At 38.0% G+C, this 19,918-nt stretch overlaps 1 protein-coding gene across 3 annotated transcripts in view; it reads left to right on the plus strand.

Annotated features, from left to right (window-relative positions):
* Positions 1 to 19,918, plus strand: part of cdk8 (cyclin-dependent kinase 8) — a 223,777-nt gene that overhangs the window by 113,801 nt on the left and 90,058 nt on the right. For all 3 annotated transcript variants that reach the window (XM_039745482.1, XM_039745483.1, XM_039745484.1), the window contains one exon: positions 6,084 to 6,215. In XM_039745482.1, coding sequence (XP_039601416.1) covers positions 6,084 to 6,215 — 132 coding nt within the window. The remainder of the gene's footprint in view (positions 1 to 6,083; positions 6,216 to 19,918) is intronic.

Raw genomic sequence — 19,918 nt, forward strand, 5'->3', positions numbered from 1 at the left:
AAAACAAAAGTTGGATCCAAAATGGCCGACTTCCAAATGGCAAATATGGTCACTACCCATCTTGAAAAGTTTCCCCCCTCACATATACTAATGTGCCACAAACAGGAAGTTAATATCACCAACCATTCCCATTTTATTAAGGTGTATCCATATAAATGGCCCACCCTGTACAATGGGAGGTCTAAAAATTGAAAGTATACATCGTGAGAAGGATTTTGGAGTTGTAGTGGACTGTTACTGTCAACTGTCAGACAGTGTTCTGAAGTATAAATTCCAAGGAGGCTATGCTCAATCTTTATAACACACTGGTTTACCTCACTAGGGGCCTCATGCATAACGCTGTGCGTAGAATTCGCACTATAACATGACGTAAGCACAAAAGCCGAAATGTGCTTACTCACAGAAAAATCCAAATGCATAAATCTGTGCGTTTGCCAAGTTCCACATTCTTCCGCTACATAAATCCCGGTCAGCGTGAAAAGTAACACTCGTACACGTGCCTGCTTCCCCACCCCAACTCCTCCCAGAATTACACCTCTTTGAATATGCAAATCAATATTAATAGCTCTTAAGCTCAGCGTTCTGTGAAAAGACAATGGGAAAAGCTCAGGGGAAAATAGAATTTCAGCGAATACCAAGTGGAGGCAAAGAAAAACATACTATTTGTTGGTTTAAACAGTGGTATAAACAGCAAAAGGAAGTCAATCGAGTGACATAGCGTGTCGGAGAAACTTGAAAGCTAAAGTTCACAATGTCGCACAGTGCCCGAAGTAAAAAAAGAAGTTGTCACATATCAAAGTCGCCGTGAAAAGGCGAGTCATAGCCCACTGTCTGAGTTTCATATGAAAGCTCATTAGGGTACAGAGAAAAAAAACAGGCACACAGTGGTGAAAAAAGAATGAAATGCCAACTTTAATCTTTAAATTTCCACTTTAATCATGTAGTTTATTTTGTCATTAAAGTAGAACATCGTAAACTTCATCTTAAAATCATTTAATTTACTAGTTTCTCAAATCTCATCGTAACTAAAGTAGCATGTTCAATGCTTTGTTTTGTATTTGATCTTCTGTGTGCTCTATGTGTGTGAATCACTACATGCTTCCGGGTTTTGTCTTCCTCCGACAGGACACAGAATCCATTGCATTTGTAATATTACAGCTCTCTGAATAATTAAAATACTGAGATGTGTACTTGATTAATTTTCATGATGATAGGAGTTAAAGCATGTTATTAAACATAGGAACCCGGTGGTGCAGTGATTATGCGCAACCTTCAATGAATTTATTGCAGCAAGTACTGTCTCTTTCAAAAGTACTAACCCCCAATTCCTGTCCTTACCTTTTTTTCTCCAAATACCCAATCGCCACACAATCAGCTCTGTAATAGATGTTAAGCCATCTGTAAGCTTATTACGCCGATTCTTCAAAACGTTTAAGGATCCCTCTGAAATATCTTCTTAGTACATGTTTAATTATTCTATCCTTCACGCCAGTCCCAGTGAAGTATACAGTGCGAGGCAGGAACAATTCGTGCCAGATCCTTGCTAGCATAGCGACACCGTGTCCTTTAATTATTAACAATATAGATTATTTAAATGAAGTTAAAGTTGTATCTGTATAATATAATAAACATATTTTGCTGCATTTCATCTTTAAAATGATATCATCATCATATGTAAATATGTGCTTTATAAAGTGGCTCTGGTTGTGCAATATAACTGTAGTGCAAGTTTGCAGTGAGGTGATTGTACTAATAAGTACAAACAGTTCTTCAAGGAGCAGTCGATGGACAGATTGATTGCAATTTGAGTTCTTGGGATGAAACTCTTTTTGAACTGCAAGGTCCGTACAGGAAAGGTTTTGAAGCGTTTGCCGTGTGAGAAGCAGTTCAAATAGGATGCATGGCTGAGGCAGCGTGTGCTTGATGTTGTATTCCGATAATTCTCTTTCCGATCAGTTTCTCCGAGTGGTGCCGTGAGAGTAATATGGAAAAAGATGGTCCGCTGTGGCAACCCCTAACGGGAGCAGCTGAAAGAAGAAAAAGAAGATGTAGTGAGAGTAACAACGCTAAAGCAGCTATGGTATTTGGAATAGTTTGGCCATTCCGTGCACCATTATATTGTTATAGGTTAATTACAATCAGATGCCTTAAACTAATAAACAATATCCAGTTAATTTCAGCCTATTTATAGAGCCGTGTCAGGGATGTGGATCTGAAAAAGAAAGATAAACCACACAGGAGCAGTAGCACTGTTTTGACGCTGGGTGCCACCAGTCTGCAACACCGAGTGGAGAACTTGCGTACAACAGGGTATGAGGTACCATGGAAAAGTGCGTGGCTTGACGCCAAGTTTAGGTTTTATACATCGCGATTTGAACGTGGAAATGTTCTTAGGCAACCTTTCTGTGTGTACGCACCATTTATACATGAGGCCCCAAGAGTACTGTGTACAGTTTTGTTTCTCCAGGCTTCAAAAAACAAAGATTAAAGAGCAGAGCCTTTTAAGTTTAAAGAAAAAGAGATTAAATGGTGACATGATTGAAATGTTTAAAATTATGAAGAGAATTAGTACAGTGAATTGAGACTGTTACTTTAAAATGTGTTTGCCAGGAACACAGTTGTAAGGACAGTTGGAAGAATCTCCTTAGAGTTAGACCTTAGCATTACTCGGGCCATGAAAACCATGATAAAAGCATTAGTCCCAAGTGTCACTTGGGCAACTGTACAGATGCGTCTTGCGTTAATGGTGAACTGAGAATCACTCAGGCTGTAAAAGTGCTGTCATTGCTGCCATTCTTTGAAGAAATTATATCTTAGTGCAGGTTTTCACTCATTATGAAATATCTGCTCTTTAACAAGAATGAAGACTTTGATGAGAATACCCATCCAGCACCCAGACTGAAGAAAATTTGTGAGATATACCAGGCCATTGTAGCAAAATGTCAGAGCATTTACATTCCAGACCGGTGGGTCAGCATCAATGAAAGTCTCACAGCTTATAAGGGCAGACTGTCATGGATACAGTACATTGCGTCAAAAAGAGCAAGATTTGCATAATGTTTATGAGCTTTGTGAAGGAATTTGATTCTGTACACAAGGTTTGATCCAAAATATAATCAGTACGCTGTTGCTACTTTTTTGGAGACGACTTTGATATATGCTCTGTTGGATCAAGGTTACTGTGTAACCAGGAACAATTTTTATACTTTATTTGAGCTATTTGTCATCTTGCTGCAAAGAAAGACTGACACATATGCGTCCCAACTGTCAATGTGGCAGAGCTAAAGTACAAAGAGTTGCTCCAGTAGCTTGGCAAAAGTTTTAAGTGCTTGCACTAAAATGGAAAGACAAGAAAGATGTTTGTATTCTTAGCGCTGTGGATAATTCAGCTACAGTCACTGTACAGGCAAAAAGCAACAAGCAGGTTATGAAGGCTTGTTCTGTGGTCGACTACAGTACCATGATGGGCAGCATAGATTGTGTGGATCAGGAATTGACTTTCTATCCCATTATGTGGAGGCAACAAAAGAAATACTGCAAAAAGATATTTCATCATCTGGTGGAACAGTGTGTGTGGAATTTATTTGTCTTCTACATACAGCAGGTGAAACTGTATCTCATGCAAACTTTACATGCCAGCTTGTAGAACAAATTATTACCACACATCCACCATCCACACTACTGGTAAAGAGACACGGTCGACCCAGCACATCGCTGATGAATCCAGAAAGTCTTGTTGGTAGACATTTTATTGATTATATGCCTCCAACAGAAAAAAACAGAATCCAACTTGTACCTGTGCAGTTTGCTGTTCAATAACTAATGAATCTTGAAAGAAAATCCGAAAAGAAGCACGCTATTATTGTCCCGACTGTGATGTTGGATTGTGGTGTTCATCATGCTTTAAGATTTACGACACAAACAACTAATTTTAAGGTTATATACTGTTTTGGCATCATTTGTAGTATTATTATTACTGTTGTTATTATTGTTCATTTCATATTATTATTTTTATTCTTCTTTACTATTTTTATATCATTATTATACGTTTGAGATTTAATAAAAATGTAATATTTAATTCTATAAAAATGCAATAGTTTTTACATGTTTTTTTAAATGCAATGCTAAGGAGGTTAAGTGGTAGGCAGTGTGGTGTAGTGGGTTCAAATCCCGCTACTGATACTGTAGGACAATTAACAAGTCACTTGTCCAGCCTGTGCTTCAATTGGAAAACCAAAAGAAATGTAACCGGTTGTAACGTAAATGTTTCAAGTCGCCTTGGATAAAAATGTCAGCCAAATAAGTAAATGTAAATGAATAGGGCTAGTGAGCTTTCTAGGGGTGAATGGCATGTTCTTGTCTCAAATTTTTCTAATGGTTAAAAAAAAAAAGGATGAAAGGGGCATTTATTTTTCTAAATACAGCAATATGTATCTTATTACCAATGAGCACTTCCTCTCTCATTATATTTTACTAATTTTGACTTCTATATAGAAATGTATATACAGTGGGTACGGAAAGTATTCAGACCTCCTTCAATTTTTCACTCTTTGTTATATTGCAGCCATTTGCTAAAATCATTTAAATTAATTTTTTTCCTCATTAATGTACACATAGCACCCCATACTGACAGACAAAAAAAAAAAAAAAGAATTTTTGAAATTGTTGCAGATTTATTAAAAAAGAAAAACTGAAATATCACATGGTCCTAAGTATTCAGACCCTTTGCTCAGTATTTAGTAGAAGCAACCTTTTGAGCTAATACAGCCATGAGTCTTTTTGGAAAAGATGCAACAAGTTTTTCACACCTGGATTTGGGGATCCTTTGCCATTCCTCCTTGCAGATCCTCTCCAGTTCTGTCAGGTTGGATGGTAAACGTTGGTGGACAGCCATTTTTAGGTCTCTCCAGAGATGCTCAATTGGTTTTAAGTCAGGGCTCTGGCTGGGCCATTCAAGAACAGTCACAGAGTTGTTGTGAAGCCACTCCTTCGTTATTTTAGCTGTGTGCTTAGGGTCATTGTCTTGTTGGAAGGTAAACCTTCGGCCCAGTCTGAGGTCCTTAGCACTCTGGAGAAGGTTTTTGTCCAGGATATCCCTGTAACCCTTTTATTTGCAATGGTAATGGACAGGTTGACAGATGAGATTAGACAGGAGTCCCCTTGGACTATGATGTTTACTGATGACATTGTGATTTGTAGTGAGAGTAGGGAGCAGGTTGAGGAGACCCTATAGAGGTGGAGATATACTCTGGAAAGCAGAGGAATGAAGGTCAGTAGGAACAAGACAGAATACATCTGTGTGAATGAGAGGAAGGTCAGTGGAATAGTGAGGATGCAGGGAGTAGAGCTGGCAAAGGCAGATGAGTTTAAATATGTGGGGTCTACAGTACAGAGTAATGATGGATTGTTGAAGAGAGGTGAAAAAGAGAGTGCATGCAGGGTGGAATGGGTGGAAAAGAGTGTCAGGAGTAATTTGTGACAGATGTTTATCAGCAAGAGTGAAAGGGAAGGTCTACAGGACTGTAGTGAGACCAGCTATATTATATGGGTTGGAGATGGTGACACTGGCCAGAAAGCAGGAGGCGGAACTGAAGGTGGTAGAGTTAAAGATGCTAAGATTTGTGATATAAGAATTGACAGGATTAGAAATGAGTTTGAGGGTCAGCTCAGGTTGGGAGATAAAGCCAGAGAGGTGAGATTACATTGGTTTGGACATGTGCAGAGGAGAGATTCTGGGTATATTGTAAAAAGGATGTTAAAGATATAGCTACCAGGCAAGTGGAAAAGAGGAAGGCCTAAGAGAAGGTTTATGGATGTGGTGAGAAAGGACATGCAGGTGATGGGTGTGACAGAGCAAGATGTAGAGGACAGGAAGATATGGAACAAGATGATCCGCTGTGGCAACCCCTAATGGGAGCAGCCAGAAGACGAAGAAATGTGCAATACAGTGTATTGCATACAGCATCAGACAATCCATTTGTTCAATATTCCTAACAGTTCTTCAGTTTTTCCTTTTTTATTTTCCCCACACAGCTGAAATTTGTATTCCTAACTACTGTTCTATTTTTCTTTTCCTCACACAGCTGATATGGGTTTTGCTAGGTTGTTTAATTCACCATTGAAGCCTTTAGCAGATTTAGATCCTGTGGTAGTTACATTTTGGTACCGAGCCCCTGAACTTCTACTTGGAGCAAGGCATTATACCAAAGCTATTGGTAAGTATAGCATTTTAATGAAAAATACTAAATACTTAAAAAATAATAATAATAAAATACTAAAATAACCTCATGGCACATTGTTTACCTGCATGGTATTTTAAACACTGAGGGTCTTGTTACCAAGTTGTTTAAAATGTTGTACTTGAAAGTTGTGGTTGTATCATGGATGTACCCATTATTGCAGTATGAAAACTTACGGATTTACATAAGCTGTACATACAGTATACATATACTATATACATACACACATATTATGGATGAAAGACACTGAGCCACATCTTGTCAAATTAGTCTTTACTGTTAAGTGATTTAGGTAGAATAATGTGTCTGACTGACTTTTTCTCCAAGTGTCCCAGTCTTCCTGTCACATTCCAAAAATGCATTTTCTGCATTAATTCAATCAATCAACATTTATTTATATAGCACATATTCATACAAAAAAATGTAGCTCAAAGTGCTTTACAAAATGAATAGAAAAATAGAAGACACAATAAAAAATAAACATAAGTCAACATTAATTAACATAGAATGAGTAGGGTCCGATGGCCAGGGTGGACAGAAAAAACAAAAAAAAAAAACTCCAAAGGCTGGAGAAAAAAAATAAAATCTGTAGGGGTTTCAGACCACGAGACCGCCCAGTCCCCTCTGGGCAATCTACCTAACATAAGTCAAACAGTCCTCTTTGTATTTAGGGTTTTCATGGAAGGACCTGATGATGATGGTCACGTAGACTTCTGGCTTTCAGTCCATCAATGTTGGTGCATCATGATGCTTTGAGTAGGTGGTGGTGGCGCAGGCCGCCACCACAAAGAAACCGAAAAAAGAAACAGAGGAGAGAGTAGGGGTCAGTATGGATTTTGGAGCCACTGTGAATAGTTATTATGAAGAATTGGAATTCTAATTGGAAAATCTAAACTAGTCCTAGTGTGAATAGTGTAGGTGTATGCATGAATGTGCCCTTTGTTGGACTGTCACCCCATCCAAGACTCCCTGTCTTGTGCCCAGTGTTTCTAGGATAGGCTACTTGCAGCCCAGAAGTGAATAAAGTAGCTAGAAATGGATTAATGCAAATGTTATAATATTGATTTTGTTTTACAAAAAGACTTTAAAATATGAAGCAATTATCCTTTTACATGCATATATATTTTAATTTAGCTTGTGAGGTTTAAGTCATATGTTAATGTATAGAATATAAGAACAAGTTGAGGTTAGAAAGGACCCACCTAGTAATAATGACATCCATATATGTAATATATCTTACATTCTAATGGAAGAATTTGGAATTTATCCATCTGTAATGCATTTGACAAATTATAGACTGGGACCAGTCAGTCAATATGCTTTGTCTTGGTAGAGTTCTATATTACTCTAGTTTCCCCTTTTGAATTCTTTATTGTGTATACTTTATTAGAATGCTTTACTCCCATAGACTTACCACTGTTTATAAGATTTTGTACTTTAGAACTTCTCTCCATCTTCCCTTCTACATCTGTAACCTCAGGCAATTACATAGAATAAAAGCAGAGGTTAAGTTACTGGTTTAAATAATGTATTATTGATAATGTTCATAAAGTAATAACAAAAGCAAAGTGCATGTGAATATTGGTAACTATACAACCTGATAAATGCTATATGTGTAGTTTCAGATGGCACAAACAGCCATACTTCAGACAAATGGATGTGTACACTGCCTTTTCCCACCTGCCCACAAGACCACTTGTTGAGCTGAAGCTTGCCAGCTAGGTTGGTTATGGCCATCACGTGGGGGGAAAAAATTGTAAAGTAAGACATGATGGCTGGGAGGACAGGAAAAAAAAACTCCAGATAGACTGGATAAAAACAAAATCTGCAGGGGTTCCAAGGCCACAAGACCACCCAGCCACCACTGGGCATTCTATCTAACACAAATGATCTAAATCAGTCCTAATGGTTTTCAGGCTTCACATGAAAGAATTTGATGATGATTGTCATGTGGACATCTGGGGTACTGCCTTCAAACCATCAGCGTAGGGAAGGCAAGGTGTCTTTTTCAGGTGGTGGCGTGCAGATTGCCACCACAGAAAAAACGGAAAAAGAACAGCAGAGAAAAGTAGGGACTAGAATGGATTGTGGAGCCAAGGAGAAAATAATTTAAAGCATATATAGTTTCAGGGGTACAACAAAATGTAGCTATAAGAAAGCCATGTTAAAATAATGAGTTTTAAGCAGTGACGCGTATTTTAGCAGTTGAGTATATTAGCCTGAAGAATTTCTTTCAGATTTTAGGTGTATAACAGCAGAAGGCTGTCTCACCACTTTTAAGTTTAGCTCTTGGAATTATAAGCAGACCCTCATTTGAAGATCTAAGGTTACCATTTGGGATGAAAGGTGACAGACATTCCAAAATATAGGACGAAGAGAGATTATTTAAGGCTTTGTATACCATAAGCAGTATTTTAAAGTCGGTTCTGAATGGCACAGGGTAACCAATGTAACGACATCAAAACTGGAGAGATGTGCTCAGATGTTCTTTTCCTAGTTAATATTTTCAACTGATTCATGTCTTTCTTGGGTAGTAAGTAAGTTGAACCAGGGGCAATTTGTTTTTTGTTTGTGTAGGTAGAGATAGAAAGGGAACACAAATGTTTAGTGCCATATGCTTTTCCTGATGTCAGCTTTTTTAAGACATTGTTTATGACATGCAAAAGTATTAGTGACTGTATTCTTATCCCAGGAAAGTAGTTTTCACAATTTTATTGGAAAAATTGCTACATACTGTAATTGAGAATAAAACTAAATATTATTAATAATTCATTCTGAAGAATTATAGAGGTACATTTGAGGCAAGGTCAGAAGATAATCAGTGAATGAATTCTAGGGGTGCACGATTCAGAAAATCTAATGATTCGATTCGATTTCGATTCTTGGGCTCACGATTCGATTCAAATCCGATTCTCGATTCAAAACGTTATTATTTTTTATTGTCCATCAGTCTGATATAAAATACAGCCCTGAGATAATAGTTGAAGTTACATTACAAAAATATAAACTGATGCAAATATAAACTGCAAACTTTCAACTTAAATTAAACAACTTATATTGACACTTTAAATGATTAAATAAAACCAAATAAGAGATGCTATAGTTGTAAAGTGCCATTATCAGAATAAATAAAAATGCTGCTACATTGGGCTGTAAAGTGCTGTAACAAGTGTAACATCCAAAATATGAATTAATTGTGAACATTTTCTTTTTACCTAAACCGTTTCCATTTCAGCAGACAACAGTTTTTAAACTGTGACAACTGCAGTCAAACTGACAACAGATCAGAATATATTAGATTAGATTCAGGTGTATGCACATTAGTGAGTTTAAAGTCCACCATATGCTGGAATGTACATGTTCTTTTGTAGAAACAGAAGCTGGTCTACATGTTCTGGAGTGAGAATGCTCTGCTGTGCAGTTACTATGTCCCCAGCAGTTGAGAATACCCTCTCTGCTGCAACACTAGTATCAGGAATGCATAGTTAGCATTTAGCCAATTTTGCAAGGAGGGGAAAGACAGTCTCCTGAGACCTCCACCAACATAGGGGGTCTTTTGAGAGTGACAATGAGGGAGTTTCCAAATACTTCTTCATCTCTTCCTCAGCTCTGGTGCCAGCAGGATTTAGGAACAACTCTGACATTAGTGAAAGTCTTGCCCAGTAAATTCAACAGGGAAGTATTTCTTTTTTTGGGAACAGGGGGGCCTTCATCATCCAGCACTTCATTTAGGATGTCTGGCTCCTCATTCTGCATTAATGCACCATAAAAGAAAACAAAAACATAATCAACCAACCTTTATCTTTCAATTAGAAGTTCAGTGTTATTATTAATTATTGTATATACCATACATATATACCATCTGTACTAATAAAAGGCAAAGCCCTCACTGACTGACTGACTGACTGACTCACTCACTCATCACTAATTCTCCAACTTCCTGTGTAGGTGGAAGGCTGAAATTTGGCAGGCTCATTCCTTACAGCTTACTTACAAAAGTTGGGCAGGTTTCATTTCGAAATTCTATGCGTAACGGTCATAACTGGAACCTAATTTCGTCCATATACTGTAGCAGCCTGCAGCTCGGTCGCCATGTGAGGCAGAGTTGCATCTTGCATCATCACGCTTCCCACGTAATTGAGTGCCTGCCCATATAAGGTCAATATTCACGGGTGAAGGACTGTGCTTAGCATATTCATAAGTGCAGCTACTGTGGAAACCCTCCCTCAGCGAAAGTGCGAGAGAAACTTTTAAGTGCCGCAAGATCACACAAGATATTCGCGAGATAGAAGTTTAATCCGATGGTTGTGCTGCTTCCAGACATGTATTTTCGTATTAAAGCATTTAACCAATCACATTTCAGCCATCATTTGTTGCCAGGCAGAGATGCCTTCACAATCCGTTCTGCAGGCCCTCTAACACAAAATAAATGTTGATTAAACTGTTGCTTCAACCAATCAGATTTTGAGTTAGTGTCAGTAGGGCCCTCTAGCAGGCGTACGACAACATCACCGTATTCAGACCCATTGATTGGATAGAAGCCGATATGAGGAACTCTGCGAGGCCACTGAACGCACCACAGGCGCTCCTAGCGCAAGATCCTCACATGCACTACGGCCAACTCCATGGCAGGATTCTGGACAATATTATTTGCCAGACTCAGACCAGATTTCAAGACCACGAAAACCTGATGTTTGTCACGCTCCTCGACCCCCAGAAGTTTCGGGAATACAAGAAAAATTTCCCGCATGCAGCCTTCTCCAGCTTAACACAAGAGCCTCGCAGCAGTTTTTGATCTGTCTCGGCTAAAAGCAGAATTGACTGTAATGTATGCCATGGATGATTTTGCAGGAAAATCTCCCACTGATCTCCTTGACTTCCTACATCAGAAAATTCTGAATGAGAGCATTGGGCAGCTGTACACATTGTTATATTTGGCGGTGACCATTCCCGTGTACACTGCTTCTGTCGAGCGGACATTTTCAGCCCTAAGGCAAATTAAAACTTATGCCAGAAATACGACAGGGCAGGTTCGACTTTCAGCATTTGCTTCGATGGCGATAGAAAGTGACTTTTTGATGGAACTGAAGCGCACGGATAATCTGTACGACAGAGTCATTGAACTGTTTTTGAGGAAAGAGAGGAGGATGGATTTTGTTTACAAATAATCCAAATTTTTGGTGAGTAAAATGTTGCGATTTTTCTAAATAATATTGCAAGTTTATGAGTTATTATTGATGTTTTTTATGTCTGTCACAGCTGTAGCTGCATTAGAAAGGAACTTGTTCACCCCTGGTTTGTCTATTCAATAAAGGCATTTATTGTGGCTACAGGAGTTATCTATTTGCGATGCAGCGGCTCTTTATACTGTATTTCTGCATATTATGATGGTTTTTATAACCATAAATTAGTTTTTGAGGGACGGGTAGATTCAGACGGAGCATTACTGAAGGCCTAGGTGTGAAATGCACGATCCGCCACTGGACCAGATGATACGTAAATTTGATGAACATTACAACCTGAAAATAAACGACACTGTAGAGAGGTTTAGATTATACTTCTCCCAGTGCATCTCTAAATCCTCCGTGCGGGAACATTATCATAAGGCTTAACAATCTTATTGCTTAGTGAACACTTCGATGAATGAAACCTGTTATCTTTACAACGGTTGACAAAGGCGGAATGTAACTTCAAAACAACACGTCCTCCAAATACGAACCTGATCTATACTAATAAAAGTCAAAGCCCTCACTCACTCACTCACTCACTCACTCACTCATCACTAATTCTCCAACTTCCCGTGTAGGTAGAAGGCTGAAATTTGGCAGGCTTATTCCTTACAGCTTACTTACAAAAGTTGGGCAGGTTTCATTTCGAAATTCTACGCATAAGGGTCATAACTGGAAGCTATTTTTCCCCATATAATGTAATGGAGTCTTGAGTTGGAGATGGCCGCGGGGGGCGGAGTTTCGTGTGACATCATCACGCCTCCTACGTAAGTACGTAGAGCACAAGGAAGAACTCCAAACAGCGATGAGCACAAAACGCCATTTCACAATTGAGAAGGCAGAAAAACATTATGAAGCAAATGATGCATACAAGCATATTCATAAGTACAGCTACTGCGGAAACAAAGCACGCCGTGAACCATAAGTTTATATTAAATTAAGTTCATAGGCTACCACTAGCGTTTGTAATTTAGTGCCTGCCCATATAAGGCCGTCCATCAGCGGCAATCCAATACAAACACTGCCGGTAAATATTCACGTGTGAAGGACTGTGCTTATGCAGAGGAAGATGAGATGGTCAGGGTGGTGTTTGGCACAAACTCATTGAAACTGCGAGAGAAAGTTTTAAGTGCCGGGTCTTAGCTGACATTACGAGATGGCACCAGTACAGCTGGGAACCTTCGATGCAAGAACACCAAGCGGCTCACGTGAACTGGCGCAGTGCACAGACAAAAGCAACAGTTCCAAAGAGTGCTGAACAAAAACCGAATTACACAATTGAGAAGGCAGCAAAAAAATATGAAGCGTCTTATACATAGAATCATATTCATAAGTGCAGCTACTGCGGAAACAAAGCACACGGTGGAAAAAGTGAATGTCCTGCTAAAGGAAGACAGTGTAAAAAAAAAAACCCGTGCATGCAGTTTGTCACATCACAGATAAAAGGAAGACGAGCTGTTTATTGATGCAGTAAGGAACTAATCGATGAATGAAACCTCTTATCTTTACAACGATTGACAAACACGGAATGTAACTTGAACACATCCTACAAATACGAGCCTGATTGAAAGAAATAATGATAATCAAATCCTTGATGACAGCAACATTCAATAACACTCACAAAACAATTACTGTATATTGACAATCATGTTACGTTATTTTTAAAATGTTCCCTTTTCTTTTTCATAACTTCTACTTCTCCACTGCGATACGGGTATATATATAAATGTATATATATACCCGATCTACAATACATACTTTAGCATAGACAAGCCACACGCTGTGGCTAATTGTAGAGTCTTAAGCCTCTAACGCCGAGGTTCGATTCGAGAGGGATGTACTGACTATGTACGCGCTACCGATTCATTTTACCTTCATCTCCTTGGTTTGGGACGTATGAAAAATATTAGGTTAACGCAGAATCATGTTACGTTATTTTTAAAATTTTCCCTTTCTTAGCACAAGCACAGCTGAGAAGCTTGATGCATGTACTCCATAACGCGTTAAAAATAACGCATTTAATCACACTTTCAATTCCAAGCAAACGGGAACTTTTGTCAATGCATGATTTCCTGGTACATCCATTACACTGATGCACACATCACAGCTACAAAAATGTTAGAGTCGGAATAAAGCGCGTCCTACGACTGATCATTTCGACTACCCGAAGCCTTGATAAAAGCATGGTTTTGTGCACACTGAAAAGCAAGCAAAATTAGATGCATTACAGAAAGCGGACTTTGTGGCTCTTACTGGGGATCATTGGACTTCCGTGACCGTTAGTAATTCTAAATACATCTAATTACAAAATGTTCAATGATCACACTGTTTTAGCCTAATGTACAAAATAATTTTGGCTAATGTTACTCAGAGTTTAAAGAGTAAGCTGGTCAAATTACCTTTTATGTTTCTGACTTATTTTTTTAAGAAGAAAAACTGCACTTTATGGTGAAATTTTGGTTATTATTATTTAAAGACAATACTATTCTGAAAATGTACTTAAAGTACTTAAACTACCACTTTATTTTTAAGTCTGCCCAATTTTAACCAGGGATGATATTTTTGTTTCTGCTTTGAATTCAAATGCAGTTTAAAGCTTTTTTTCAGAAATTAAAACAGCTTCAGTTTACAATATTCATGTCCATGTCTATTATTTGATTCTGTAAGCCCACTAAAACCGTTTTAAATAAAAAAAAAAACATTTGCGATTTGGGGCAAATTCGTGTAAGCGATTACATACGATTAATCAAGATTAATTCTTACACAGCCTCTAATTAATTGGATTAATTTTTTTAATCGAGTCCCACCCCTAATATATATATATATATGTAGATATATATATGTAGATTTGTATATATATATGTGTATATACAGTATATATGTAGATATGTATATGTTGTATATACAGTGTGTATATATATATGTGTGTGTGTATATATACAGTATGTGTATATATGTATATATATGTGTGTGTATATGTGTATATATATATATATATATATATATATATGTATATGTGTGTGTATATATATATATATATATATATATATATATATATATATATATATATATATATATATGCCAGCAACACTCATATCAATGACAAAACAATTACATTAACAATCATCTTACGTTATTTTTAAAATGTTTGCTTTTCTTTTTCATAACTTCTTTAACACACTACTTCTCCGCTGCGAAGCGCGGGTATTCTGCTAGTTGAAAGAAATAATGATAATCAAATTCTTGATGACAGCAACACTCATAACAGTGACAAAACAATCACATTGACAATCACTTTACGTTATTTTAAAAATGTTTCCTTTTCTTTTTCATAACTTCTTTAAAACACTACTTCTCCGCTGCGAAGCGTGGGTATTTTGCTATATACAGTGGAACCTCGGTTTACGAGTAACTTGGTTTACAAGTGTTTTGCAAGACGAGCAAAAATTTTTAATAAATTTTGACTTGATAAACGAGCGATGTCTTGCAATACGAGTAGTATGGATACACTTTGTCTGCTGAGCGTCATGTGATCACAACTGAGCTGATGGTTCTTCTCTCTCTCTTTATCTCGCTTGCTCGCCCAGCGCATCTCTCTCTCTATCTTTCTCCTTATCTCACTCGCCCAGCGCGTCTCTCTTTCTCCTTATCTCGCTCGCCCAGTGCGTCTCTCTCTCTCTCTCTCTCCTTATCTCTACAGCTACATCGCTGTTATTTATTGTACCGGGATCTTTATAATATTCTTTGTATGACCCATTGACGACAGGCGTTTATAGCATGTCTGAGATCTTTTTGGATGCGCTTATACGGCGAACTGCTACAGCGCTGAGTGACTGCGATTGCTTTGGGACGCTTGTCCGCGTGTCGTCCCGTTGGGTGGAATCCCACATGAGTTTAGAAACTCACACCAGCCATGATTCTTTTTAAAGGTAAAGTGCAGGTTAATTTGTATTATGTATTTTACTTTATATTTTGTATTAATCATTTTTATATGAATAGTTTTGGGTTGTGGAACGAATCATCTGAGTTTCCATTATTTCTTATGGGGAAATTCGCTTTGATATACGAGTGCTTTGGATTGCGAACACGTTTCCGGAACAAATTATGCTCGCAAACCGAGGTTCCACTGTACTAGCAAAATACCCGCGCTTCACAGAGGAGAAATAGTGTGTTAAAGAAGTTATGAAAAAGTAACGTAACATGATTGTCAATGTGATTGTTTTGTCACTGTTATGAGTGTTGCTGTCCTATACAGTGGTGTGAAAAACTATTTGCCCCCTTCCTGATTTCTTATTCTTTTGCATGTTTGTCAAACAAAATGTTTCTGATCATCAAACACATTTAACCATTAGTCAAATATAACACAAGTAAACACAAAATGCAGTTTTTAAATGATGGTTTTTATTATTTAGGGAGATAAAAAATCCAAACCTACATCCCGATTCATTTTAACCTCGCATCTCCTTGGTTTGGGACGTATGAAAAAATATGCGGTTAACGCAGAATCATGTTATGTTATTTTTAAAATCTTTCCTTTTCTTAGCACAAGCACAGCTGAGAAGCGTCGATGCATGTATTCCATAACAAAAAACGCATTTAATCACACTTTCAATTCCAAGCAAAGGGGAACTTTTGTCAATTCATGATTTCCTGGTACATCGATTACACTGATGCACACATCACAACTACAGAAATGTTAGAGTCGGAATGAAGCGCGTTCCTACGACTGATCGGAGGAAAATTTAATTTCAAAAAACTATATATATATATATATAACTGATAAAAGCATGGTTTTGTGCACACTGAAAAGCAAGCAAAATTAGATGCATTACAGAAAGCGGACTTTGTGGCTCTTACTGGGGATCATTGGACTTCCGTGACCGTTAGTAATTCTAAATACATCTAATGTTCAATGATCACACTGTTTTAGCCTAATGTACAAAATAATTTTGGCTAAGGTTACACAGAGTTTAAAGATTAAGTTGGTCAAATTACCTTTTATGTTTCTGACTTTTTAAGAAGAAAAACTGCACTATATGTTGAAATTTTGGTTATTATTATTTAAAGACAATACCATTCTGAAGATGTACTTAAACTACCACTTTATTTTTAAGTCTGCCCAATTTTAACCAGGGATGATATTTTTGTTTCTGTTTTGAATTCTAATGCAGTTTAAAAGCATATATATATATATATATATATATATATATATATATATATATATATATATATATATATATATATATATGCCAGCAACACTCATGACAATGACAAAACAATTGCATTGTTAATCATGTTACGTTTTTATTAAAATGTTTCCTTTTCTTTTTACTTCTCCGCTGCCAAACGTGGGTATTTTGATATACTGTATAGAGAGAGAGAGAGAGAGAGTGGTGTGAAAAACTATCTATCTATTTCACTACATTGCCCTGTGTGAAAAAGTAATTGCCCCCTGAACCTAATAACTGGTTGGGCCACCCTTAGCAGCAATAACTGCAATCAAGCATTTGCGATAACTTGCAATGAGTCTTTACAGCTCTGGAGGAATTTTGGCCCACTCATCTTTGCAGAATTGTTGTAATTCAGCGTTATTTGAGGGTTTTCTAGCATGAACTGCCTTTTTAAGGTCATGCCATAGCATCTCAATTGTATTCAGGTCAGGACTTTGACTAGGCCACTCCAAAGTCTTCATTTTGTTTTTCTTCAGCCATTCAGAGGTGGATTTACTGGTGTGTTTTGGGTCATTGTCCTGTTGCAGCACCCAAGATCGCTTCAGCTTGAGTTGACGAACAGATGGCCGGACATTCTCTTTCAGGATTTTTTGGTAGACAGTAGAATTCATGGTTCCATCTATCACAGCAAGCCTTCCAAGTCCTGAAGCAGCAAAACAACCCCAGACCATCACACTACCACCACCATATTTTACTGTTGGTATGATGTTCTTTTTCTGAAATTCTGTGTTCCTTTTACGCCAGATGTAATGGGACATTTGCCTTCCAAAAAGTTAAACTTTTGTCTCATCAGTCCACAAGGTATTTTCCCAAAAGTCTTGGCAATCATTGAGATGTTTCTTAGCAAAATTGAGACGAGCCCTAATGTTCTTTTGCTTAACAGTGGTTTGCGTCTTGGAAATCTGCCATGCAGGCCGTTTTTGCCCAGTCTCTTTCTTATGGTGGAGTCGTGAACACTGACCTTAATTGAGGCAAGTGAGGCCTGCAGTTCTTTAGACGTTGTCCTGGGGTCTTTTGTGACCTCTCGGATGAGTCGCTCTGCGCTCTTGGGTAATTTTAGTTGGCCGGTTCCATGTTTTTGCCATTTGTGGATAATGGCTCTCACTGTGGTTCGCTAGAGGCCCAAAGCTTTAGAAATGGCTTTTTATCCTTTACCAGACTGATCGATCTCAATTACTTCTGTTCTCATTTGTTCCTAAATTTCTTTGGATCTTGGCATGATGTCTAGCTTTTGAGGTGCTTTTGGTCTACTTCTCTGTGTCAGGCAGCTCCTATTTAAGTGATTTCTTGATTGAAACAGGTGTGGCAGTAATCAGGCCTGGGGGTGGCTACGGAAATTGAACTCAGGTGTGATACACCACAGTTAGGTTATTTTTTAACAAGGGGCAATTACTTTTTCACACAGGGCCGTGTAGGTTTGGATTTTTTTTCCTCCCTAAATAATAAAAACCATCATTTTAAAACTGCATTTTGTGTTTACTTGTGTTATATTTGAATAATGGTTAAATGTGTTTGATGATCAGAAACATTTTGTGTGACAAACATGCAAAAGAATAAGAAATCAGGAAGGGGGCAAATAGTTTTTCACACCACTGTATATATATATATATATATATATATCTATATATATATATATATATATATCTTCTATACTAATTAAAGGCAAAGCCCTCACTCACTCACTCACTCACTCACTGACTCATCACTAATTCTCCAACTTCCCGTGTGGGTGGAAGGCTGAAATTTGGCAGGTTGATTCCTTACAGCTTCCTTACAAAAGTTGGACAGGTTTTATATCGAAATTCTACGCGTAATGGTCATAACTGGAAGCAGTTTTCTCCATTTACTGTAATGGAGATGAGCTTCAACGCCGTGGGGCGGAGTTTCGTGTGACATCATCACGCCCCCACGTAATCACGCAGTACATAGAAAACCAGGAAGACCTCAAAAAGCGCCAAGAAAACATGCATTATATAATTGAGAAGGCAGCGAAACAATAAGAAGCGAGTTCTGCTACTGAAACAAAGCACGATGTAAACCTACACTTTAAATTAAGTTCATAGACAGGCTGCCGCTGGCGTTTGTAATTTAGTGCCTGCCCATATAAGGCCATCCGTCAGCGGCAATCCAATAGCAAACTGCCACGGGTAAATATTCACGGGTGAAGGACTGTGCTTATGGAGAGGAAGATGAGATGGTCAGGGTGGTGTTTGACACAAACTCAGCGAAACTGCCAGAGAAAGTTTTAAGTGCCAGGACTAAGGTAACATTAAATAAAGCTATGGACATAGCACGAGATGGCACCAGCACAGCTGGGAACCTTCGATGCAAGTACACCGAGTGGCTCACGTGAACTGATGCAGTGCACAGATAAAAAGCAACAGTTCCAAAGAGCTGAACAAAACCGAATTACACAATTGAAAAGGCAGCAAAAATATGAAGCGCCTGATAAGCATATTCATAAATGCAGCTACTGTGGAAACAAAGCACACGGTGGAAAAAGTCAATGTCCCGCTAAAGGAAGACAGCGTAAAAAAAAACCCGTGCATGCAGTTTGTCACATCACAGATAAAAAGGAAGACGAGCTGTTTATTGATGCAGTAAGGAACTAATCGATGAATGAAACCTCTTATCTTTACAACGATTGACAAACACGGAATGTAACTTGAACACATCGTACAAATACGAGCCTGATTGAAAGAAATAATGATAATCAAATCCTTGATGACAGCAACATTCAATAACACTCACAAAACAATTACTGTATATTGACAATCATGTTACGTTATTTTTAAAATGTTCCCTTTTCTTTTCATAACTTCTACTTCTCCACTGCGATACACGGGTATATATATAAATGTATATCTATAGCCCGATCTACAATACATACTTTAGCATAGACAAGCGGTGGCGCAATTGTAGAGTCTTAAGCCTCTAACGCCGACATTCGAGGTTCGATTCCGAGAGGGATGTACTGACTATGTATGCAGCTACCCGATTCATTTTACCTTCCCATCTCCTTGGTTTGGGACGTATGAAAAATATTAGGTTAACGCAGAATCATGTTACGTTATTTTTAAAATTTTCCCTTTCTTAGCACAAGCACAGTTGAGAAGCTTCGATGCATGTACTCCATAACGTTAAAAATAACGATTTAATCACACTTTCAATTCCAAGCAAACGGGAACTTTTGTCAATGCATGATTTCCTGGTACATCCA

The sequence above is a fragment of the Polypterus senegalus genome, chromosome 2 (genome assembly GCF_016835505.1).
Source record: "Polypterus senegalus isolate Bchr_013 chromosome 2, ASM1683550v1, whole genome shotgun sequence".
Classification (NCBI taxonomy): Eukaryota; Metazoa; Chordata; class Cladistia; order Polypteriformes; family Polypteridae; genus Polypterus; species Polypterus senegalus.